At 36.5% G+C, this 27809-nt stretch overlaps 1 protein-coding gene across 3 annotated transcripts in view; it reads left to right on the top strand.

Annotated features, from left to right (window-relative positions):
* Positions 1–27809, top strand: part of FGF12 (fibroblast growth factor 12) — a 575717-nt gene that overhangs the window by 382447 nt on the left and 165461 nt on the right. For all 3 annotated transcript variants that reach the window (XM_065875999.1, XM_065875998.1, XM_065875997.1), the window contains one exon: positions 19267–19370. In XM_065875999.1, the coding sequence (XP_065732071.1) occupies positions 19267–19370 (104 nt within the window). The remainder of the gene's footprint in view (positions 1–19266; positions 19371–27809) is intronic.

Raw genomic sequence — 27809 nt, 5'->3', positions numbered from 1 at the left:
TATCTCAGACATGTGTGGAATCTGTTCCATTTTGATGTATTTCCTGGAGAGAGTCAGAGCTCAATTCTAGACAGGTTATGTGATCAAACACAGGTTTGGGGAATGATAGAAAAACGTATATAATGATATAAGTAAGTCTGTACCATATAGTTTTAGGTCTTGGAGCTTTTACACATGCTAATTCCTTTTGCTTGGAATGACTTCACCAATCTTACCACCTGATAAATCACTCTTACCCTTCAGAACCCTTCAAAGCTCTTATCTCCTTTGTCAGTGTGAAGCCTTCTCCAGCCATCCCCCTCAACTGCCACCCTCCCTCACACAGAACTCCACATTAATTACTCATTTCACTCTACTGTGTTTGAACCTCGTGTGTATATTTACAGTTGCAGAAGTCACATTATACTGCAATTCCTTATCTGCATTTTTGTAGATAAGGAATAATGTCCTTATTTGCCCTTCTGCCTAGGACAGCAATGGATATTTTCCAAGATCCCGTACTGGGGGGTATGCAGATATGTTTCATTTAGCTGGCACACTTCAGAAAAAAAATCAGTGTATTTAAGCAGTGGATGCACCTACTTTCTCCCACATTTTCCTCCTAGCTGCCTGTGTCCTAAAGACTCTTGAGCTTGGGATACCTGTGGTTCTCCCTCAATGTTTATGAAATAAAAACAAAACAAAGCAAAAACAAACAAAAAACTTCAAAGGAAGAATATACACCACTTAAATGTCACCACTTTAAGGCAAAGTAGCTTGGGCTGTGAGTCAGATAACCTGGTTTCTAGTCTAGGTCCTGTCCCTAATTAGCTGTATGATCTTGTTTCAGTCATGTAGGCTCTCTGTTCCTTGGATTTCTATTCTGTAAAATGAGATTTTGGAAAAGATCATCTCCAATATTGCTGACAGATCTGAGACTTATAAAGCCTATAAATTGGCAATAATTTTTGTTTTTACCTTTGAAACTTCCCTTTTAAACACATTACAAAAAATGGGCAAAATTGTGAGAACAGATAGTGCAATAATTTTTGCATTGAATTTGAAAACAGTAGTACATTTACTCTACCTTCAAAATATATACAGAATTTGACCACTTCTCAATACCCCAACTGTCACTCCCTAGTCCAGGCTATTCTCATCTTCAGACTATTACTACAGCTTCCTAACTAATCTTGTGCTGGCGACTTTCCCCCTTCAGTCTAGTATCCACGCAGCAGCCAGAGTGACCCAGTTAAAATAGGTCAGATAAACTGACTTGTCTGCTCAGTCTCTTTCACTACACACCACTAAGGGTAAAAGCCAAATTCATCCCATGACCAATAAGGCTTTACATAATCCTGCCCATTACCTCCTGGCTGTTCTCTCTCCTCTTTCTTTTGACTAGTCTCCTAGCCGTTCCTTTAACACACCAATCATGCTCCTTCCTATCCCCATCTTCCAAAATGTTCTTCCTCCAAATATCTAAATAGCCCACTCCCTCATCTTCTTCATTCCCTCACTCAAAAGTGAAACCTTTTCTCATGGAGGACTTTTCTGATTAATATATGTGTATTTCAATTGCTGTCTTCAACATTCCACTCTCCCTTGGCAATTTGACTTATTTTTCACTCCACTTACCATTGTGTAATATACTTATTTATTTATTTTATTTAAAAAACATATTTATTTGTTTATTTGGTTGCACTGGGTCTTAGTTGTGGCCGGCGGGCTCCTTAGTTGCAGTTCGTGGGCTCCTTAGTTGTGGCATGCAAACTCTTAGTTGCAGCATGCGTGTGGGATCTAGTTCCCTGACCAGGGAACGAACCCAGGCCCCCTGCATTGGGAGCGCAGAGTCTCAACCACTGTGCCACCAGGGAAGTCCCCTTATTTATTTTATCATCTCCCACCTCCACTAAAATATTCCCTACATATACCACACATTTAGCTCATTCATACTTGCGTATGTTATTTTTTTCCAGTAATAATGTCATCCTCTAAAAATAAGATCAATTGCCTTTTGTCTTTGAGAACTTTTCCTGATGTTTTTAACTGGAAATCCTGCTTTTTCCTCTGCATACACAATATATCTCAAGGTATTTTTGCACTTTAATCTGTATTGATGTATCTACTCTCTTTAACTTATAAGTTTCTTGAGGCCATTGACCATGTCTGCTTATCTCTATGTTGGCGTGTAACAGGGCCTTAATAATGGATAGTGACTTAATAATGGATATGGATAGCTTAATTCATAGTAACAATAGTATAATCAGACTACCATTTAAATTTAAAAGCTTAATTAGAGTATAAGCTCCACAGGGCAGGGAGCTTTGTCTTCATTTTGTACTGTTGTATCCCCAACACTTGGGATAGTGCCAGGCACATACTAGGTTTTCAATATTTGTTGAATAAATGGATAAAAGTCAGTTCTCAGAACAGCCTCATCAAAAATGAATATGATTTCGTCAAACAACACCTAGCTTGAAGGATTATTGCAAATTAAATCACATTTGCTTTTTTTTTTCTTTTTGAGAATGACAGTTTAAGAGACTTTAAAGGATGGATAAGGAAGTCATTTTCCATTATGAAAATAGGAGGAAAATTGAGTATGCTTAGCCTGGAAAAGTGAACTCCATAGCAATAATAGTAAAAGAAGACAGTTTTAAATAGATCTTCAAAGTGTTATGCAAATATAGATTTATGGTGATAATTACAGAGGCATCATTTTCTGAAAGTATGTAAATGGTATGTTTACGCAGAAGAGAGGGAGCCATTGCTTTTATTATTCAGCTAGGACCAGTAGCTAAATTTAAGCTTATGTTGCAGGAAAAAGAAAATATACACTCAGGTGCTTTAAGGGTAAGAGAAAAGGACAGCCAGGGGGTCTTGAGGTAGTGGAAAAGGGTATTAGAGTTGTGATGAATTAGAGTTTATTAAAATCTCCCTGAAATTACCTGATTCTGAGGCTCTGGAAAGTGAGTTGATTGGCTCAAGACAGAGTAAGAAAAATTCAGTTCTACTATATCCATAACCTGTGTTCCTTTCTCTATATAAGTTATTGCTTGAGAGATTATACTGATTTACCTACAGTCTAAAACTTAATAGATTTTAATGAATGGAATTGGGATTTGTTATATGTGGCTGGTTCAATTAGGAATTCAGTCTATGGCCTCCAACTAAACAAGGGATAAATTATAACTTCATTTTCATGTGGACCAGTATTTTCCAGAGCATACTACCTATCCTGAAGTATGAAATGACTATGTATTTACAATGAGGAATTTGAAAAATAAAACGGTCACCTATGTGCCAAGCATTCTTTCTTTTTATTTATTTATTTATGGCTGCGTTGGGTCTTCATTGCTGTGCGCGGGCTTCTCATTGCGGTGGCTTCTCTTATGGCCGAGCACGGTCTCTAGGCACGTGGACTTCAGTATTTGTGGCACACTGGCTCAGTAGTTGTGGCTCGCCAGCTCTAGAGCACAGGCTCAGTAGTTGCGGCACACGGGCTTAGTTTCTGCACGGCATGTGGGATCTTCCCGGACCAGGGCTCGAACCCGTGTCCCCTGCGTTGGCAGATGGATTCTTAACCACTGAGCCACCAGGGAAACCCCAAGCATTATTTCTTTTTTTTTTTTTTTTTTTTTTTTTTTTGCAGTATGCAGGCCTCTCACTGTTGTGGCCTTTCCCGTTGCAGAGCACAGGCTCCGGACGCGCAGGCTCAGCAGCCATGGCTCACGGGCCCAGCTGCTCCGCGGCATGTGGGATCCTCCCGGACCGGGGCACGAACCCGTGTCCCCTGCATCGGCAGGCGGACTCTCAACCGCTGCGCCACCAGGGAAGCCCCCAAGCATTATTTCTTAATGTATGAGTTTGGGCCACATTAGATAATAATAGGTAATGTTTACTGAGTACTTGCTAAATTGTCTAGTACAAGTATGAAAATTTTATAAATTTTACTTGTTTAAGTATTATAACCATCCTATAAAGGGGATACTGTAATCATTCCTACTTTGAAGATCAGTAAACTGAGGCATAGGAAGTTTGAATAATTAATCCATGGTCACACTGATATTAAAAGGTAGACCCAGGATTTGAGCTCAGTGAGTTTAGTTCCAGAGTTAATGCTTTTACCATTTTATGCTGAATACCTAATTTATCTTTCCTCATTAATATTTCCTAGTGCATTAAAAATCATACCACTGCATTCTTCTCACAACACTTTAAAAAAGTATTACGAAGGGGATACGACTTACTTATAAAATATTATGGTGGTTTGCTGGCTAAACATTGAACTTGAGAGGATTTTTCTTCAATATGTTCAACGTATTTCAACTATAAATTAAAAAACTTTTTTTGAAATAGTAAACCATTATACAATAATTTGAAAGATCTTAAATAATCTGGTTGCCTTTTAACTGTATCTGACTTGGGAAGTTTGAGGTGTGTAGGCTGTGTGTGTTTGTGTGTGTATATATATATTGCCATGTATTATTCAGTAGCCTAGATAGATAGAGTGGTACTGAGTAGGCATCCTGCCAGGATCTAGTGAAGTTGCACTTAGTACATCTGCTTTCCCTGACACTGAGACAGAATGTGGAGCACACACCCATGTCAAAATATGTCTGTATAACATTACTAGGCCCACTCCATAGTATTATAATTGAATTTTTTTTAATGTCCTAAAGAAAGCCTCTCTTTGCTTCCTCTTACTTAGATATTGGCAGAGACATCATTTTTATTGTTGCTTTTGTATGTTCCAGGGATCAGTCCTGATACGTGGGGAAGCAGTGTGGTGTTGTGCATAGTCCATAGGATTTTAGAGACAGACAGTTATGTATATTAATATGCATTTCTCCATTTAACAGCTGCATAAACTTGGGCAATTTGCTTAGCTTGTCATCTGCAAAATGGGAATTATACGTAAAGACTTCAAGTATATAATACCAAATTTACCCTCTTGAAAGGAAGTGCTTTGGAAAGTCTAGAGAGGAGAAATCTATGCTACCTGAAGTATGATCCAGAGTAATTTCGGGGAAAATGTAGGACTTGAGCAGAGCTTTGAGGAACTGTGTAACAGCCTTTTTGGAACCTCATCTACAGTTTCAGTGCTCATCTAGGTCCTGGACCCAGCCTTCCCATCTTCGGGGGAATTTGATCAAAGTCTAATTTAAATAGAATTAAACCCCACTGTACTTGGAATTTCCCTTAGGGGTGAGGGCAGTGGAATGAATCCAGTTACATATCTGTCCTCAGTCCTTGGATTCTTCTGATAATCTGAGAAGGGAAAGTCCTATTAAGATGCAAGGGAAGACAGTCCACCTCCCACCTATATCCAAGTCCTCTAGAACAATGGCTCCAAAATTTTTGCACATTAGAATCACCTCGATAGCTTTTAAAAAACTTGAGGCCCAGATCAATAAAGTCAGAATCTCTGAGGATGGAACCCAGGCATCAGTATTCATTTAAAATCACACAGATGATTCCAAAGTGCACTCAAGTGTAAGAACAGTGATTTCTTCTAGAAAATTGCTTCTTATAATTTACTCTGCATTAGAATCACCTGGAGGACTTGTTAAACTACTGATCTGGGGGCCTTAGCCCCAGAATGTGTGATTCAGTAGGTCTGGAGGAAGGGCCAGAGTGTTTGTGTTTCTAACATGTTCACAAGACCACACTTTGAGAACCACTCTCTAGAGCAGTACTTCTCAAACCTCAAGTGCATAGCGATCATCTAGGGATCTTGTTGAACCGCAAATTTTGATTAAGTGGATCTTGGATGGGACTTGAGATTCTGCCTTTCTGATAGGCTGCAGGAGATGCCAATACTGGCCACACCTACCTTTGGTCTACGGACTGGTAAGATTTGCTACGCAATGGCATCACCTGGGAGCTTGTTAGAACCACTTCAGACCTATTGAATATGAAATTGCTTTTTAACAATGCTGCATGTTGGAATCATCTGAAGTGGTTAAAAAATACTGGTGCCTAGGTTTAATTCTGAAGACTTCTACTCAATTGGCATGGGTATGGACAGGGCATCAGAATTTTAAAAAAAGAAAAGCAAACTCCTCCAAAGGTTGTAATATGCAGCAAAAATGTTTGAGACAGAGTTATACAATAAGATATTTGTTTTAAATACAGTGCAAACCATTGCTGTCCTGGTATGGGGAATATTCCATGATATTTTATTGTAAAAGGAGGCCCTCGAGATGGAGATGACAAATAAATGGCCCCGCCTGGGTCTACAACAGATGTCAATAAATTCTCACAACATTTCTTGCGGCCGAGCCTCAAATGACTTCTTAAGACATAGCTTCAGGCAGCTACAAAAAAATGACTGGAGTTTCATGGATGCCTGCCGTGCGCATGCCTCATCTTCATTAACTCCAACATACTGAGGACCAACTGGGTTCTAGTTACTGGGTTACAAAGATGACTGCAGTACAATTTCTGCTTTCTAGCTGCTCCCAGGATAGTAGACGAGGTTGAACATGTATGTAAAACAAAATTTAATAATGCAAGGTAGCACTGGTACTGCCAAATGATTCGAAAATCACCAGATTCCGGAGATGGGAGCAATCCCCAAAAGCCATAGTGCTCAGAGAAGGTGGATTTTAAACTGAATCTTGAAGAATAGGAACAAAATATGTAAGCTAAGATTAGGAGAACTGCATTTCAGATAAGGAGGCACAAAATCACCTAGTGGAGAAAGTTCCTGCCATGTTGGGGAAAAATGAGCTAATTTGGATGAAGCAAAGAGATTACATAGAAGTGTCAAAGGGACCATATTTTAGAGTGCCTTAACTGACACATAGGGGAGTTTAAAGTTTACATTTTAGGATGTGGGGGACCAATGAAAGTTACTGAACATTGCAATAGAGTAATAGGTGAAATGTGGTGGGATTATAGTAGTGATGGGCTAAAAGAGAGATTTTAAGGTAGAGAAGAGTAATGACAGAATCATCATCTTATTTTTCAAATTTTTTCCTCTATTTCTAAAAATATCTTAACACATTTATTTCTATAGATCCACTTAATATTTTTGGAATGAATATACATATACCACATATATATATATATATTCATTGGTATCGGCAAATATAACATTTGAGTGTCAATGACAACGTAAATTGAGTGGAATCATGAATGTTTCCTTTGTGGCTTTTTCGCTGGCTTTCCACACTTTAAATATATAATTGCTCATCAATATTACGTGCAGAAATTTTCAAAAGTGCTTTCTTGTTTTGGTAATTAGTGATAATGAAATGTAAAGCTTCGGTTGAACATACCTAAACCATCTCAAGCAAGTTAACTTGTGTTGTCTGTGTGTAATTTTGATTAAAAACTAAAGGTTTTATATTTTCTGGGTGGGGCATTTCTGCTTGGCTGCAAAAATTCTAAGGCTTCCAAATTTATTTATTATAGTTTCATTTTTTTCTTACTTTCTTTACAACTGTTTAGGTTGTGGTTACTAGAAGTTCTCTTATATTTCTTAAGAGCAACAATATTATATAGGCTTATGGCCCTCAGCTCCTAAGTGTACCTTCCTTGGCTGACTTCATGACTCTGGCAAAACTACATTTTTGAGCTGAATTCAGTGCCCCCATATGTAAAGATGGAGGCAGAGTACACGTGTGCAGTTATTTTTTTCTATTTTAGACTTTCATGATCATGATGGCAGGTACCATGCCTTTTACACCACTGCAGTGCCTGGAATACAGGTGATGAATTCATGAATAAACCTAATGGGCCATAGTGTCAGTTTTGGCAACATAGTGTTTGATGGAAAATTTGTAGAAGATACAAATCTAAAATCTTCAAAACATGCCGAGATTTCTTGGAGGATGTTTTTGCCCATTGATCTTATGGAGTGACACCTATGCTGTTCACTGAATTCTTCAAATGGAATGTGAGATGAGTCTTCTGTATAAGACAAATAGGCTGCAGCAGATGAGTGATGACAGGCTTTGCTTTCATTATCAATAGTGATATGCTTCATTTTTCACCTTAATGAAAAAAAGAATCACATTGAGTTGACTTGTTAATTATGCGAGTTTTTGAACATCTTTGAAGTAACACAGGAAAGGTTATACGATAATAACAGGATTAAAAGCCAGTGGTGGCATTTCTACCAAAGCTAAGGCAAATATTTCTACTAGCTCCTGTCAAAGAAAGGGATCATGATGTTGTTCATTTTCACTAAGTTGAAAATCCACAATGTTTGCTATCAGCCAATGCTTGGAAGAAAAAATTTAAGTTTCTAAGCCCCAAACTACTAATCAGTTCCATAAGTCAGTAAGTTCAGTGGGCAAAATAAGTCAGACAGTTGAACTGTTGGACCAGTTGTTTACAAAATAAGGCACGCTGACTGAAAGCACTGAATCAACATAGGCTAAAGTATGTCAATTTTTACATTTTATTTAAAATATATAGTTATTTTAGCTTACTGGATCTTACATATATAAAATGAAATACATTTTTTTTCTCCCATGACATTTTTTTTTTTTTTTTGCGTTACGCGGGCCTCTCACTGTTGTGGCCTCTCCCGTTGCGGAGCACAGGCTCCGGACGCGAAAGCTCAGCGGCCATGGCTTACAGGCCTAGCCGCTCCGCGTCATGTGGGATCTTCCAGGACCGGGGCACGAACCCATATCCCCTGCATCGGCGGGGGGACTCTCAACCACTGCGCCACCAGGGAAGCCCTCCCATGACATTTTAAGAAGTTTAAGTTAAATTATGAGTTAGTGATGACCCTTATGAGATAGTCCATGACCCCTGCCCCTATTATGAAAGCTCTAGATTTGGAGGTTTAATAACAATGCCATTACCAATACCAATAATACCTTGTATTTTACTTTTATAGTTTAATAGCAAGTTTTTAAGAAAATTATTCTCTTAATTGATTTGCATAGTAAGTCAGTGAAACATTCAGAGCAGACATGAAGGCTCAGGGAGGTTACATTACTTCAAATCATCAAGGTCATAAAGCTGTCATGTTAGAACTAGGGCTCGTGAACTAGAGCTGTGCCTTTTGGACTGAAGTTTAGTCCTCACCTTGGTCTTGTTTTCTTGACTTAAAGCTAAAGAAGTAGGGACAATTACATCTTTCCCTTAATTTCTGTAAGAAATGCTGTTTTCGAGGTTAAATTTGATGATCACAAGTATTTTAGCTTCTACTGTGCAAAGCGCTCTGGATGAAAAAGAAACATAATTTCATACTTTTGAAGAATTCCTACTTTGCAGGGAGACTCAGGCAAAGACATAAATATGAAAAAGCAATGTGATAAGTGCTGTGTATGGAATGCTGTGGAATTAGGATGAGTGAATAATTAGTCTGAGTGAATACTCCATTGTACCATAATTTAAGTAACTGCTTTTGTGTTGGAGGATTTAAGAGCTCAGACTATCTCCTAGTTTGCTGACTATTCAATAATAGCATTTTCCTATTGAAAATGGGGAGGGGAGGAGAATTGACCTTATTAAATGATAAATAAATATTAATTTCATAACTAATGGAAAACCAGTTGAGTGACCTACAAAAATTATTGTAAATATTATAATTACACGTGTTATTGTAAGAGACTATAGGATTATAGGTGAAAATAACCTGGTACCAACTTAATTTTAGGTTAAGATTTTGTAGGATATGATATTACTTACACTCTAACAAAACATCTTTATTGAGAACATTTTGAAGTGTGGGAAATGGTATGAATTTTCAAGACAGTCTGATACTGAGAATGCACAGATTGTAAACCCAAATATCTCTCTTTTATCTCAGTATCTTCCACTATAAATTTATTTGGGTTTTTAATGGGTCGTAAAATGCGTCTTTTTCTCTGCACATTCTGCAAATTCAACCCAGTACTCTTTTATATCTGTACATTTTTACAAGCAATAAGAGTCTATCTTTAGAAGTTACTTGAGAGGATACTGGATTTACCTGTTGTAAAGAAGAATTTGTAATGAACTTTTCTCTCCCTCCCTCCCTATTTCTCTTCCTCTTCTCTTTCTTCTTTACATCTTCTTTGGTTGTAACATTAAGTGCTTTCTGCTGTGTTTTGGATTGTTACCTTTTTGTCACTGGGATAACTTGTATGGATAATAGGCAGATCAAAATTAAGTTGAATAAGAACACAGCACTTTTATTTCACTTAGCAGACAGACAAATACTGTATGATATCACTTATATGTGGAATGTAAAAAATAAACTAGTGAATATAACAACAACAAAAAACGAAACAGACTCACAGATATAGAGAACAAACTAGTGATTACTAGTGGGGAGACAGAAACGGGGAGGGGCAAGATAGGGGTAGGGGATTAAGAGGTACAAACTACTAATTATAAAATAAATCAGCTACAAGGAAGTATTGCACAAATACAAGGAACGTAGCCAGTATTTTGTAGTAACTGTAAATGGAGTATAAACTTTAAAAATTGTGAATCACTATGTTGTATACCTATAACTTACATAATACTATACATCAACAAAAAAATGAAAAGTAAAGAAAAGGACCTAGCTCACAGAGTTGTTCCAAAAATTAAAAATTAAAAAAGAAAAGGACCTAGCCCACAGAGTTGTTCCAAAAAAAAAAACCCAGCATTTCTTACAAAGTACTTTTTTCTAGTCCAATATAATTTTATGAGATGTCCAGTATCTTGGTTGTAATAGCTTCCCCCAAATCTTCCCTTCCTCTTCATTTTCTCAAAAAGATGCATCACCCTACACATGCACACACACACCAGCCCTATGCATCCTATGCTCCTGCCCTCTCAAACTCTGTGTCATGCAGGTTTTCTGGCTTTCCCTTTAGATTCCATACTTAAATACATTCCATATGTGGTAAATATTATCTCTGATTTTTTCTTACATGCTTAAGTATGGAAATATGATCTAGAAAAGCTATGAATAAGCGAGCTTAAAGAGAAACCACTGCTGAATCATTTATTTATTTGGCAATTATTGAATAGTAGCTTCTAAGACCAAGATGCTTCCAAGGCCTCGTTGCTAGGCAATGAGGATAATAAAAGTTTCCTGTGCCATCAACTTGCCCACAGAATAGTGGGAGCCTCAGGGAGATTTACAGATGAAGGTGTATTCCTCAGGGACCATATCTGTTGAATATGTCACTATTTTCCTAGCCTAAGCATGCCATGTGACCTATACTAAGTGCTCAGTAAATATTTATGGAAAGAATAAATGACTTTTGAATAGAGATATTTACAAGGAGTTGTATGAGAATTCTGCTAAGGCCATGGAAACTTACTCCAAAGTTTTGGATGGCACTTTTCATTCCCTTCTTTTTTTACTTTGTACCTGCACTGCCCTCAAATTAGGGCTTTTTATATCCTGAAATAAAGCCAAATAGTCAATTTAGTTTATTTATTTATTTTTTTAAATTTATTTATTTTTGGCTGTGTTGGGTCTTCATTGCTGTGCACAGGCTTTCTCTAGTTGCGGTGAGCGGGGACTACTCGGCTACTCTTCCTTGCAGTGCGCAGGCTTCTCATTGTGGTGGCCTCTCTTGTTGTGGAGCACAGGCTCTAGGCTCGTAGGCTTCAGTAGTTGTGGCATGTGGGCTCAGTAGTCGTATCTCACAGGCTCTAGAGCGCAGGCTCAGTAGTTGTGGTGTACGGGCTTAGTTGTTCTGCGGCATGTGGGATCCTCCCGGACCAGGGATCGAACCGATGTCCCCTGCATTGGCAGGCGGACTCCCAAACACTGCACCACCAGGGAAGTCCCTAGTTTATTTTTAAAATGACATTTTACATGTCAAAATGCCTACCATGATGCCTGAAAAAAAAAGTAGGCATTGAAGGAGTATAATCTCTTCAGTTTTTCCTTTCTTATTAGTTACTTTTCTTTCATTCTCTTCTTCCATTTAAATTTCAACCTGAGACTGACTTAAGTTTTGTAGGTCCTAAAACTTGTACAATTTGGGGCATCCCCTTTGAAAAAATAAAAAAATATATATAACAGTGAAATGAAATTTAGGTACAAAAATGAGTAGAGTGAGAAAATAAATCATAAAAGATTAAATTTTAAAGAGCTGAAACCTATCACAAGGATTATAAAATCCAGGGAAGTAATAAAATATTTTAATTAATTACTTGATGCGTACAAGTCTATATATTTCTTTCCCATTATTTTGTTTGTATAATCTTTGAACATCTTTTCATATTTGACAATACATTATCTGTAGAAAAATAATTCAGTCCTTCCTGTAGCATGAGTAATCAACATTGGCCTTTGATTATTATTATTTTTTAATTTATAAAAGTTTACTTAGCTTCACAGCTCATAATCATTTCAGGTACCTATTGAGGATTGTTATCAAATTTGAGAATTTTTTGTTGTAAGATTTCAGGAAATTTCAAATCCACCACCCAGGTCCCCCAGTGAATAATTTGCTATTCATTTTATATATTACTACAGTAATGCTATGTACCCAACAATCACATAGCCCCATTTGCATGTATCAGCAAGTATTTACGTCTCATGTGTCTGGGGTGGTTGGCTAAGCAACTCTACTGATCTTGTCTGGCTTACATATCTAGGGGTCAGCTATCAATCAATTAATCTAGAATGGTGTTGGATGGATTACCAAGGCCACTCTGTTGTTATCTAGGTGTCTTACATCCTTTTCCTGGCACCTGCGGGTTAGTCTGTGCATGTTCCTCTCAATGCCGTGGCAGAGGGGAAAAGCATAAACAAGCCAACCTGAGCTCTTTTTCAAGACTCTGCTTGCATTGGCTGACATCCTATTGGCCAAAACAAGTCAAATGGCTCAGCCCAGTATCAAGGGATAGGGCAGAATATCCTTTCAGAGAATTGCAAGTTTATATGGCAAAGCACAGATACAGGGAGAAGTGGAGAACTGGGTGTATCAATGCAATTCATCTACCATTTCCTTCATTACTTAAAAAAAAAAAAAGCAATCTTACTGAAGTATAACTGACATATCAAAAATACCTGAATGTTTAATGTATGCAATTTGATGAGTTTGGACATATGCATACACCCATGAAATCCCCTTTGCTTTTTTTTTTTTTTTTTTTTTTTTTTTTTAGTAAGAACACTTAACATGGGATCTACTCTCTTAACAAATTTTTTAAGTGGACAATATAATATTAGTAACTCTAGGTACTATGTTTTACAACAGATCTTTAGAATTTATTCTTCTTGAATAACTGAAACTTTATACCCATTTAACAACAATTATCCATTTCTTCCTCCCTCTAGCTCCTGACAACCACCATTCTACGGTCTGCTTTCATGAGTTTGATTATTTTATTTACTCATATAATGGGGATAATGCACTACTTGTTTTTCTGGGACAGGCTTTTTTCACTTAGCAAAGTATCCTGCAGGTTCAGCCATGTTGTTACATATAACAGGATTTTTTTCTTTTTAAATGCTAACATTCCATTATAAGTATATACCATATTTTCTTTATCCACCCATCCATCCATGGACATTTAAGTTGTTGCCATATTTGGGCTATTGTGAATAATGCTGCAGTGAACGTAAGAGGACAGATATAGTCTCGAGATCCTGATTTCAGTTCTTTGGGATATATGTCAGTAGTGGGTTTGCTAGATCATAGGTGGTTCTATATCTAATTTTTTGAGGAACCTCCATATTGTTTTCCATAATACCTGCACCATTTTACATTCCTACCAATAGTGCACAAAGTTTTCAATTTATCTGCATCCTCATTAATATTTGTTATCTTTTTTTTAAATAGTGGTCTTTCTAACAGGTATCAGGCGATATCTCATTGTAGTTTTGATTTGCGTTTCCCTGATGATTAGTGATGTTGAGCATTTTTCATGTACTTACTCATGATTTGTATATCATCTTTGGAGAAATGTCTGTTCAAGTCTTTTGGCCCTTTTAAATTGGGCTATCTGTGGGTTTTGCTACTGAGTTGTATATTTAGGATATTAACTCCTTAGATGTATGGTTTGCAGATATTTCCTCCCATTGTTTAGGTTGCCTTTTCATTCTGTTGATTGTTTCCTTTGTTGTGCAGAAGCTTTAAGTTTGATGTAGTCCCACTTGTTTATTTTTGCTTGTGTTGCCTATGCTTCTGGTGTCATCTCCAAGAAACCACTCCAAAGATCAATGTCAAGAAGGTTTTCCTCTACGTTTTTTTCCTACGAGTTTTACAGTTTCACAGTTTCAGGTTTATGTTTAGATCTACAATCCATTTTGAGTTGATTTTTGAGTATGATATAAAATAAGGGTCCAATTTCATTCTTTTGGATGTGGATATCCAGTTTTCCTAACACCATTTGTTGAATAAACTATCATTTCCCTTTATTGCCTTTTTTCTTAACTTTTTCCATGTGGTTCAGTGATTGAGTTTGTTACCGACCTCAACAGCACCAATTCCATTATTTCATTTTTAAATATGAGTCAGATTTACGTAAGATTTAGAATGAAATACTCGTTTTGGAAAGAACAAGATTGAGAAGATGCTTGAATGTCAGATTAGATGCTTGGATTCTTATTTGGCTTATAATTGTAGTCTTTATTCACCAAATGTTTACTGGGATCCTGAATCCTGAATATAAGCAGAATATGTACTACTATCCTGCTTATTCTCTCTCTTAACCTCTCTCTGTTTCTGTCTCTGTCTCTCTCTTTCTTTCTTCCTCCCCAGCTTTTTCCTTTTCTCCAAGTTATACAAGTGTGGTTTAGGTGTGATCCTTATCTTGGAGAGCTTATAAACTAGCTGTGATTGTGAAAGAAAAAATACTTTTAAAGGAAAATTAAAAATTGTGATAAATACAGTATAAATCTAGGACTAGGGGAGCTGAGAAGTGAGAGAAGGCACTTGGTATTTGGTGTGTCATTCAAGCATGGGAGGGGTTTCGGCATGAAGATATGGGGAGAGTGACATTGTAAGCAGAGGCAGTGAAGTAAGCAAAAACATGAAGTTAAAAGGTAGGAAGAAGAAGATCAAATTACTAGAGGCAGTAAATAAATATATTAGAGTGAGTAGTGCGATGGAGCAGAAATGTATGCTGTGACTATATGCACATAACCTTGAATATTGGGCTGAGATGTTTAAGTTTTTAATTTTCTTTTTATCTTAAAAAGCAACTTTTTCCTAGAGACAGTGTTCCTAGAAATAATGTGTCTTTTCATGACCCTTATAATCAATAACATTTATTGAATATAAGATATGTACGTAGAACTGGGGTAGACATTGCAGAGACTTACCCTCAAGAGTCCTTAAGGATGGCGACAGATGCGTAAACAAATAATTATAATACCATGTTCCGAATACCATAACAGTGATATGCCCATGAAATAAATAATTATGGAAAAAGAAACAACTGTCTCTGAAGGATCTGGATAAGATTTGTGGTTCAGTTAAATAAGGAAGATAGGCTTTCCAAAAGAATAATAAATCCAGTCTAGTTAAGATCAAGGGGGAAACTTAGAACATAGCAAAAAGCTCTATGAAGCTGCTTATGGTGAATGGAATGAGTGATAGGTGATAAACTGGAAGTGTGGTTTACAGCTAGGTGCTAAAGGGCATTGAGGGTCAGAGTAAAGGCTTTGGATCTATCTTGTAGACAATGAGTATTCACTAGAGGTATCAAGCAGGGAACTGTTAGCAGGGAAGTGGCATGAGTAGATGCAAGGGACTTGGAAGAATGGTGTGGCCCAGTTCCTATGAGTTAGGCCAGTGGCTTTGAGGATGGAGAGGAAGACTGGAGATTCAGGAGGAATTGTCAATGCATAACAAAGAGCTAGAGCCAGTGTGCTATGTGGAAGATAAATAATAGATAAAGGTAAGTCATTTGCCATTTTTCAAGATTTTAGGAGGCAGATGCAGACCCTCCCAAAGAGAATAGCTTTTAGCTTTTACCGCTAAAAACTCTCATTCCAAATTGTTTACTGATTTTGTTTTTAATGGACTTGCTAAATCTCCCAAAGCATACCATCTAAAAGCCATCATCACCTTATGGTTTCTATAAAACTTTCACACAGGTTTCTTGTTTTGGTCCCTGCCTAGCTTTCATAGTTTTCTCACTTAGATAAGAAAAGCTTTATAGTTGCTTTTTTTACCCCTGTTTTAGGTAAATGAACCAATGTTCTTAGCATTTGTCCTGGAAAATCTTTATTTAGAAAGATGTTATGTACAATTTTGAATTTCATTACTCTTTTTCATAAGAATCATCATCGAACTTGATATTTTCCAATGGTTACATTTATTTACAATATATAAGTACCTAACATGTTTGTACCTTACGTGTTAACTCTGCTTTCGTCAGCAATTTCTGTCAGTTAGGATTAGGGTTGGCTCAGTGTTGCACAGACTAAAATAACAAGGACTTATTTTTCTCACATAAAAGCCAGACCTACGTAATTGGAAGCTAGACTGGTGCCATTGCTCCACAAGGTCCTCAGGGAAGACCCCACTCTTTCCAGCTCACCTGCCATCACTCGCTCAGGGGGAAGCCCTTGTTTTCATGCCCTGAGATCATCCAGCCACCTCAACTCATCCCCCTCCAAACAGCAGTAAGGCAAAGGGTAGGGAAGAGGGCAAAGGCCAGTTGTCTTTAAGGAAAGGGTCTTCAAGAGTACAGAGACCTTTCTGCCTACATTTCATTCGTCAGTACTGAATCCATAGCCACAGTTAGCTGCAGGGTATGCACAGAGATGTAGCTAAATCGTCTATTACTTTTTGAGAAGGTGAGAATGACTATTAGGGGAAATTAAACTTAAAAGGGAAGGAGGAGGAAATAGGATATTTGGGGCAGATAACCACATTAGCGAGCCAGAAAACCTTTGGTCAGTTGCACTTCCACCTGGGTTACCTCTCTGAATCTGTTTACCCTTCTAAAAATTAGAATAATCATTCTGTCCTAAATTCTTCATAGTGTTTATGGTTGAGGGTCAAATACGATGATGAATTTATCAACACTGAAAATTGTGTTGCACAAAGGTAAAGTATTATTTTAAAAGTATTAAGCAATCTTCTGAATCAATAGATATTAGTCAGGTGATATGTCGGTTTACGTCAGACCCTTTGGTAACCTTATTTGACAAGCAGAAGAATCATATATTAATGACAGATAACTCATATAGAGAGAACACATCTCTGTTTATGAAACACTTTCAAGAACATGATAATGCATTTGATTCTTCTGTCAACTCTGTGCAGTAAGGATTATTATGCCCATTCTACAGACAGGAAAACTAAAGCAGAGAGGTTAAATGAGTGGCTCAAAGGCATGTAGCTTCTCAGTGGTGAGTTTAGAAACTACTTTGTCTACAAATCTCTCCCACTTTTTTGTAATCTGTGTTGCTGCTTTAATCTTTACATATGCCACACTTCTTGTTGCCCATTTGGTAAAGTCTAGGTCTGTAAGACTAGAGTGACAAACTCTCAGTTATTTATCCCTACTTTGCCTACATGGTGCTCTTTCCCATTCCTCCCCAGCATGAATCAAATCCTTCAATCTGGCAGTCCATTCCTATATACATACACTACCCTGAAGAACCACTTACTTCCTGCCCTACTATAATGTTTATGATCTTCGCCTACTCAACTTCTGTCCCTTCTTTAAGTGTCAACTTGGGTCTCATCTTCTGTGTGAGACATTTCTTGAACACTTCAGAACACAGTTCTTCCATTTCCTTGAACTTCTGTAACATAGAGACTATATATAGAATGCATATATTACATTTAATTATAGATATACATTATACAGTGTATCAGATTATTCCATATGTCTTAGCTCTCTCTGACAGTGGTAAGAATATTGGAGGAACAAAAACTAGTACAGATTCAACTTAAGGCAGCTATTAATTCTTAAGTGTCTGCTAAGATCTAGTTTCAACTTTCATGACAGATGAGGGAAAAGGTTCAAAGAGGCAAAGACGGGTCTGATGTCAAATATCTAGGAATTGAATCCTGCTGTACTAAACTTGTGGTCTTAGGCTTGATCCTTTAGAACTACCAGTTGAACATGTGACTAAAAGCCAAATACTGTGTGGGTGTGTTTAGCTTACTATCCCACGTTGAGAGAAGCCCAGAAAAATAGCATTCCTGATTAATGGTAATCCCTGGGTTAATTTATATATATATATATCTTATATTCAAAACTGAGAAGATGACCAAAGCGATGGGAATTTCATCAGTAGAAAAGATAGATAAGAACTTCTAACTAAGTCAGGATGTTAAAGTGAACAGCAAGGCTATTCTCTTATGCACGCAGTCATAAATGTTTAGTTCATATTCACGTTGCCATCTATACAGCCTAGTTATATGATTGCTTTCCTCCTTTATGTAATATAAATTCAGGATGGGGACAATGTTTTATGCTTATGCTCATTTTGTAATATTAATGTTAACTAAAGTAGTGCTATATAGGAATATATAATTCATAGAAATACATTTTTGACAGAAAAATGGATTATCTTCTTATTTATCTTCTTTCTGGTGTTTGAGTACTTTCTCCAAGTAGACAAGTAGACTGTTGAATATTTTCAGTAATGGACAACCCAAATATTTAAAGACTACAAGTATGTTTTCATTTTATCTTAGGATATTGAATTAAATTTACGAAGTTGATTTTTAATGGTTTGTGCATTATTATGCATATATATATATATTTTTCCCCAAGATATAAAATCTGTCTGTTAGAGCTTAAGCTATCTAGTAACCATTGATACCTCTATTTATCTATCTATATTTACATGTAAAAATGAAATATGTTACATGAAATATGAAGAGAAATGTTCTCCTGCCACTAGCATAGTGAAGGATGAGCCAGTGTTTTTGTGTTCATCTTGTGTGTTTAAGACAGTTTTCAGGACCACAAGGAAAAGAAGCTCTGGCATATGTTATGAAGATCATATTTTATTATTACTTATGATTCCAAATATGTTTTCTTCTGTTGAGAATTTTTTGGTTCAAATTATTTGTTCGTTAGAAAAAATCATCTTATACTGTTTGAGTATATGTTCATTTCACAGAGCAGAGATCCTGAACTCTCAGATCTATGTGGGGCCCTTGGAGTCCTTCTAATCTAATCCCTTTATTGCAGATGAGTTTATGTGATTTACCTGAAGTCACATAGTAATTAGTCATGGTGCAGAGACAAGAAGCCAGTTCTCCTCACTCTTAGAACTCCTCTCTCTCTCTCCTAATTTCAATTCATAGGTTTTAATCTTCAAAAAGAGTCATTTTAAGAAGCAAGATGATTTATTCAAAAGTTCACTGATCCTTTCCTCTCTCTTCCTTTTTTCCCCTCTAGCCCTCTTCAATCTAATCCCTGTGGGCCTGCGTGTGGTGGCCATCCAAGGGGTGAAGGCCAGCCTCTATGTGGCCATGAATGGTGAAGGCTATCTCTACAGCTCAGTAAGTACCTTGTTGTGTGTGCGTGTGTGTATGTGTGTGTGTGCGCGCGCACATAAACTGGCATAGAGAGTAATGAAGTAACCGTTATTTTAGGGAAGAAAATTACAAGTTGAAGTCAATGTATATTTTCTGACCCAGTATATCAGGATTATTATGAAGATTTTATAATTTACAATGTTAAAGGTCACGCTCTGTTGAGAAGGAGCTAGTAACTCTCCATGTGATACAAATTCTCTTTTTCTGTCTTTCACTTCTAGAGGATAATGTTTTGAATTTTACCTTTCTGTTTAATTCAAGAGGTAAAACATTTTTTCCTTTCTCCTGTTACCTCTCCTTCAAGCACAGAGGATGGTTTAGGAAGCTAAATTCTTGAATTTGTCTGGGAGTCTTCTCTGGCTTGTTGTGGAGAAAAAAACCCTTCAGAATAGACTGTGTTTTTGTTTGTATTTAATAGAACTGTGTAGTACCTAATTTGTCAGATTCCTGCGATAACTGGTCACTTTAAAGACATGTGAATTGACGGAATGAGCTTTGGATTAGGGGCTGGGATATTTGAGTTTTATTTGCATTTCAACGACAATATTCCTGTGGGAAAGTCCTCCTCTCTTTGACTTAATTTCCAAACTTTTAAAATGAGGGTGTTGGATCTCATGTTGTCTAACATCTCTTTTGAATCTAAAACTAACAAAATTAGGTGGCATCAGTGGCTACATTATGAGCCCTGACATATTTTAAAGGAGTTGATGGTCCCACTCTCAAGATAATAATTTATGCATTGAGAGAATGCAGCAGCACTGAATCTTCTGTATGGATATAATTCCTGCTCTGTTCTAAGGGAATGGCCTATTTGTAGTTCATGACGAAATATTCTTGAAAATCATGGTTACAGATTTCCACCCTTGCTTTCTGTGATCTCACTAAATAAGACAAGGTTATTCAGGAAGTTCACTTATGCCCACTAGATTCTCAATTAATTATTGAATAGCTTTTATTAAACTTTTTCCACAATCAATTAAATGAATCTCTGGTACCCTATGCTTGCTTACTAGTAGTACAGCTGTCATTCATATTAGAATTCTTAAAGATGCCAATTTACTCTTGAACATATTCACATCTGAATATGCATTTATATATCAGATGTGTACATACACATTTTTTCAATGGTCTACTCAAAATAATACTTAAAGATAGATACATTTTGGTCAAATGGTCAAAACAATGGGCTTTCATTTTTAATGTGTCATAATTCTAACATTTCTTAATGTCCAGTTATTGTGAATCTATATTTTTAATGTGAGAATTAAAATAAGAAAAGGACAGTTATTGTTTTGAATAATTCCAGTTGGTTAAACGTTTTTAAAAAAGTTTTGAATGCAATACAAACTAAAATATTTAGGTGATCTTAGGATAGTATTGATTTAAGAATTTAATTAGTCATCAAGTAAACAGCTAAAGGTAGACTATATTTATATTTAGAAGGTTGTTATTCATTTTTATATTTATTTAAAAGATCATAATTCTGGTTGTAATTCTACAAAAACAGTAGAGTTCAGATTTCTGAACCAGAGTTCATTTCCAAAGGTCTGGGAAGAAGAAAAACACAGATTATCTGACAACAGTATTGTAGCAGGTGGCAGCTGTATAGGAACCCGTGTGTGTTTTGTGTGTGTGAGTGTGTGTGTGTGTGTGTGTGTGTGTGTGTGGTGTTAAGGGGGTGCAGGCAGGGAGGGGTCCCAGTTGTTGGGTGCAATCCCAAAGTTCCTGGGAGAGGAGCCTGGGTATTCAGCATGACATAACTGAACTTCATATGTGGCGCATTTTTAGAGATACACTTTTTCTTTTTTTCTTGCTCAGAACTAGGCTTAAGATACAGGGAGCCCATAGGAGAGGTTTTAAGAAATTCTTGACTAGAGAATTTTACTGTAGGTACTTTTTTGTAAAGTATATCTTAGTAAAACCAATAATGACCTGTTGAGTTACCTGTTTTCAGCTTTCCTCTTCACTTAAATCAAATTTGCCTCATACCAAGAATTGCAACCCTTTCCCCTGTATGGTACTGTGAGGCTGCTGGAACAATTCTTCTTAATTATAAGCTGGGCCTCACTGACATTGAGCATCAGGCTCTCTACTTTCAAAATCACTCTCTTTCTGGATAGGACTAACAGTATGAAATTCTGGTTTTTAATTTTAAGCAGGGACATAGGCCTGAAGATTTTGTTATAGGACTAAAGGGGGCCAATATCGGGAGAGACAGACCTGAAAGAGAATTGGGTATCAAGGCTTCATCACACTGGTTTTGCTGCTTGTCTGTGTGGCATGTCTCAGCAAGAGAGCACCAGTGTGGCCAGGAACCTTGTGGGGAGTTAAAAACAGGATGTTACAGGCTTTCGTGATGTGCTTTTGGTATATGTTAAGGCTTGAAGTTATTTGAAAAGCAGTTTCCTACTTGATGTTAAACAGTGTAGCTGAGCACACCAATAAGGCCCATACCTGGAATTATGGCAGGCGCAGGGGGACTGGTGGTGTGTGTCTGAAGGCCAACCCTAGAGGTCCTAAAGAAGCTAACATAGAATCCAAGGGAAATTCTCAAATGGTATCATTTATCTAGTGGCATTCACCTTTTCTGTATTCATATTTAAGCTAGGAATTCCCCAGTTACTTCTGATTCCCCCTCACCCCACCCCCTTTACCAGGAGACAAAAGAGACAGTAGTAAAGACCGAGTGACTGTTAGGTAGCATAGAGCTAAAGTTTCCAGATCCATTCTGAAAATATTTTAATAGGTGAGTTTAATCCATAAGCATTTAATGAGATTGTTGATGCATCTAGATTTGTTTTTACCCTTGTAGTTTGCTTTTTATTTTGCTTCTATTTTCTTCTTCTTTATTTTCTCACATTCCTGAAACATTTTCCTATTCAATCTTTATTCTTCTGCTGGTTCATAAACGTAGGTTATAATTCTAGTGTTTTAATGATTTAGACTTTTTTAACAGACATACATATGTATATAATTTGCTAAATAATAAAACATATTATTTATTTCTGTCCTTCTTCCAAACAGCTGATAGACCTTAGTATGTTTTCTTGCTTAGTAAACACCACCACCCTTCTCACCAATTGGATTATTTACACTTTAAAATTAATATGCACAATTAGTTATTATTCTATACTAAAAGTTACATTATCAATCTTTAAAATAATTTCTGTGCACGCAGGTTTTGTTTTTGTGTTTATCAAATTCGGTCCCTCTGAGTTTACTTTTCTTCTAAACAAAACCTTCCACTGTTTTCAGTGTGTGCATCTGTAGGTGGTGAATTCCCTTCATCCTGGTATCTGTGAAAATGCCTTCCTTTCACTTTCACTCTTGAATTACAGTTCAGATAGTTATACAGTTCTTAGTAGACCTGTATTTCCCCCAGCACTTTGACAATTATATTCTGTTGGCTTCTGGCATGTACTGTTGACTGTGAGAAGTTTGCTGTCAGTTTAATATTCTCTCCTTTGTAGGTTATCTATATGGAAAATTTTAAGGACTTTTTCTCTTTATACTTTATGTTCTGCAAATTCACTATAATGTCTAGTTGTAAATCTAATTAAGTTATCTTGTTAGAAATTCAGAATGCACTTTCAATCCAAAGAATCAGACTTCTCTAATTCTGGAAAGTTTTAACTCTTCCCATTTACATTTTATTTCTGTTATACTTGCCAGTCTCTTGTGCTGATAATATTTAAATCACTTTCACTAGAAACTTGCAAATTTATCTGCTCTAGAAATGATGCCATCTGTTTTGTGATTTCAGTCACTATGCTTTAAATTTTTGGATGTTTAATGGTTTCCATTCCATATCTACCTGATCTTGATTGATTTCTTCCTGTTTTTACTATCTGGCTCTTTTTACAGAAAGTTATTAACTCATTTGTCTCTCTGAGCTTTCTTATAATACTTGTTATACTTTTCCATAAAGTTAGTTTCTCTTGTAATGAATTCATGTTTCAATCATTGATTTTGTTGGCTGTCATTTTTAGAATTAGACTGAGATTATATTAGACTTAAGAATTTGTTCTGCATGTGTTTGGAATTTTGGTCTGTAGGCCCATTTCTCTCTTTCTTTCTTCATGATCTTCTTCTTTTGAAGTCTGCCCTCAATTTCTAGCAAATTTTTGGTTGCTGCTATCCAACCTCCAGTGGTCCTAGTTTAGAATAAGATTTTAAGAGTCATTTCAAGGCTGCATCCTAGGGTGGCACTGGGGTTAGGAAAGGGGGCCTGGGCAAGGGTATGGCTTGGTCTTGTTTCTCTCAATCTGAGTCTATGTCTATCATTGCATCTTGCTTAAAATACTAGCAGCATTTTTAAAAATACAGTTGATATACAATGTTATATTAGTTTCATGCAATCTACATGGTGATTTGAAATTCACATACATTAGGAATAATCACCATGGTAAGTCTAGTAACAATTTGTCTCCATACAGTTATTACAGTATTATTGATCATAGTCCTTATGCTACATATTACATCTCTGTGTCTTATTATTTTATAATTAAAAGTTTGTACCTCTTAATCCCCTTCACCTACTTTGCCCAACCCTACACCCCCCCTCCCATCTGGCAACCACTGGTTTGCTCTCTGTATCTATGAATCGGTTTTCATTTTGTTTTGATTGTTTTGTTTTTTATATTCCACAAATAAGTGAGATCATATATTGGGTTGGCCCAAAAGTTCATTCGGTTTTTCCATAACATCTTATGGAAAAACCCAGATGAACTTTTGCGTCAACCCAACAGTATTTGTCTTTCTCTGTCAGACTTATTTCACTTAGTGTGATACTGTCCAGACCCAACTATGTTGTTGGAAATTGAAAGATTTCTTTTTCTTTTAAATGTTCCATTGTATATATATACCACATCTTTTTTATACATTCATCTGTTGATGGACACTTAGGTTGTTTCTATATCTTGGCTATTATAAATAATGCTTCAGTGAACATTGGAGTGCATATATCTTTTTGAATCAGTGTTTTTGTTTCCTTTAGGTAAATACCAAGAAGTGAAATTGCTGGATCACATGTTCTAGCTTTCATTTTTTAAGGAACCTCCATACTGTTTTTTTTATAGTGGCTGTACCACTTTACAGTCCCACCAGCAGTGCATGAGTGTTCCCTTTTCACCACATCCTCATCAACATTTGTTATTTATTGACTTCTTGATGATAGCTATTCTGATAGGTGAGAGGTGAATTTGATCTCATTGTGGTGTTGGTTTGCATTTCTCTGATGATTAGTGATGATGAGCAAGTAGCAGCATTTTTTATTTCAGCCTTTTAAGAGTTGGAGCAGGAAAATTATACCAGTCCCTTGTGTGAGCAGGTAGCCTGGCTCTGGTCCTTTATTTTACACAGAGGGCTTTTATTCCCATTGACCTGACCAGAGTGGAACTTGGGGTCACACCACCCGCTTCAGGACATGAAGCCCAGGAGGCCTGCAGCTGCCACTTGCTCGGTGCTTTGTATTTCCATTCTATAGGGATGATTAACTTGCTTTGATCCTGGTTATGTCATTTACACCTTACGTTGCCAAATTCAATGTCATGAAACTTTTCTTTATTTTCTTCTAGGGCTTTTATGGCTTTAGGTCTTACATTTCAGGTTTTAATCCCTTTTGAATTAAATTTTGTGTATGATATAAGCAAATACCAGTATAGATGAGGTGGGTCAAGAAGAGGAAATTCCAGTTCAATCTTCATTAAAAAAAAAGTTTTTTTGATTGATGTATTGTTGACTTACAATGTTGTATTAGTTTCAGGTGTACAGCAAAGTGATTCCGTTATACATAAATATATATATATGTATATATATTCTTTTCAGATTTTTATAGGCTATTATAGGATATTGAATATAGTTCCCTGTGCTATACAGTAGGTCCTGTTGTTTATCTATTTCAATGTTCACTTGTAAAGTCAACATTTCTTATCCTATTTGCTGCTGCAGTTAAGGATGTGTCACTCCATACTGTTGCAACATAATATCAAAAGCATAATTCTTTGACATGCCTTTAGAATTCCAGGACTAAATCTGATGCTTCAGTGAGAGCAGACAATGTCGAGATTGCAATAATATACTGACTTTATATTGAAAAACTGAGTCAAGAGTTATTGAGAGGGCTTCCCTGGTGGCGCAGTGGTTGAAAGTCCGCCGGTCGATGCAGGGGACACGGGTGCGTGCCCCGGTCCGGGAAGATCCCACATGCTGCGGAGCGGCTGGGCCCGTGAGCCATGGCCGCTGAGCCTGCGTGTCCGGAGCCTGTGCTCCGCAACGGGAGAGGCCACAACAGTGAGAGGCCTGCATACCGCAAAAAAAAAAAAAAAGAGTTATTGAGAAACATAGAAAGGGTCTCTGAGGAAGAAGAAAAGAGAAGGCCAATATTGAAAGTTATTGGAAGAAGACTGCTTTATACCCACAAAATGACAATAGGATATTTTTTATTTTCTCCTCTAATTTCTTTTCTTCCCCACTATCATAGATGTCCAAAATTTCTCATCACTGAGGATGAAATACAAATTTTCTCATTTTCTGCAGCCAAAAATAACTTCCACATTTTGCACTTTGGTAGGACATTTATCTGTATATTTCCTTTCTTTCTTTTGTTGGAATTATTTGTTTTATGCCCTATCTATATAATTAGATGCAAGTTCCTTAAAGTTAGTAATCATATCTAATATAGATTAATATATACCATAACACTGAAAACTGCAATTCCTATGTAAAGATAGCTGTTAAAATGTTGTTGATCAGTTGATGGATGCATTTCATGCAGTTTAATTTTGACAATAATTCATTGGCCATCTGGTCTTAATGGTTGTTGTAATAATTTTCCTGATTGTAACTTTATACACTTTCCAGTTCTGTTAACTGGCTCAGCTTTGAATAGGCTATGACTATTCTATGGAAACATGGAAAATTTGCTAAAGGAATCTTATTGTGCATACTTCTCTGTGTTGAAGCTAATGTTGTATTGTAATTTTAAGAGCTGATGTTGTCGTGTCTTCCTTTCTGTACTAAATATTGCTTATAAAAGAAAAAAAGCAAAAATTGGCAAGGATATCTTCTTGGGAAGCCACTTGGTTATTACAATCCATCTCTCACTGGAAGAGTTCTGTTCCATAATGAAAAGAAATGGCAGTTTTTTAAAACACACATATCTAGAATAGAGGTACAAAATAGTTACCCACTCTGGAATTTGAGTTTCTCCATCAACTGACTTCCTCATGTAATGTTCGAAAATTTGAGGAGGCATATGCAGAAATATTTCTTGGGTGATGGTATCTCTGAAAAGTCTCTAATATTGGAGGAGAGCAAGAGGGAGGGAGTGAGGAAGAGAGAAACACCTTAGCCATTAATGCCAGATGAATCACAGAGTTTTGAAGTTACTGGTGCCTGAATAGAGGGAAGTCAAAAACCAAATTAGAGGCTTGTTCAGCAAGTAGATTGTTAAATATTCAGTTAGGGTCATTTGCATAATTTTTCCTTCCATATAATTGTGGTTTTCTTGAATTTTATAACATTTCGTTTTCATCTTAGGTTGATTTTTGGCTATAGCACCTAGAAAATAATTGCTTATTTTGCCTACTTTTTTTTTTTTTGCCCTCATGTATATATATTTATTAACTGAACTGGGTTGTTTTTAATCAACTAGAAAATATATATGTGGAATCCTGTTAGCCCAAGAATCTGGCTCTGTTGCTTGCAAATATGTGAAGTGAATTTTTGTTGCTGTTGTTGAAATTAGGTTGCCTTTCTTTAGAAAGAATCAACAGGTCATTAGTTATACGTTCAGTAAGGACTAAATGATGGTAAGCATCCATTTTTACCTTATGTTTTCAGTAGTAAGTCGTGTTGGTTTTATTCCAAGAAATTATAACTTCTGGAAAATATTAATACTTTAGCTCCTGGGCTAGGCTTAATTGTAAAAATTAATAAGAACCTGCTATATAAAAAATAAATAAAATAAAATATACTGAAAAAAGAATTAGCATATGTGTATCCAGTAGCATTTTTCATTGAAAAGTAAAAATAGGATTAAGCTCTAAGAGCAGCACTAATGAGGACCTTTGGTTGAATCATTTGAAAATGATACTACATTTTATATTTTTTACTTCTACCTTGCCATGAGGCACATTAGGCCAACATGTAGTCATATATCCAAAATTTCTCAATTGTATTTCTTAGGTCATTAGTGAATCAGGCAGTATTAAGCAGTATTTAAGAATGAAAGCTTTAGAAATAAAACTGGGTTTGAATCACAGCTCTGTAACTTACTTCCTTGTGTCATTGGGGAAATTTGTTAACCTTCTAGACTCAGTTTCCTTATATATAAATTGGAGATAATTATGAAAATACCAGCTTTATAGGATTACAGCAAGAATTAAATGAGACAATGCATGT

Source organism: Phocoena phocoena, chromosome 4 (genome assembly GCF_963924675.1).
Source record: "Phocoena phocoena chromosome 4, mPhoPho1.1, whole genome shotgun sequence".
Lineage (NCBI taxonomy): Eukaryota > Metazoa > Chordata > Mammalia > Artiodactyla > Phocoenidae > Phocoena > Phocoena phocoena.
This window is presented reverse-complemented; position numbering and strand designations above follow the sequence as displayed.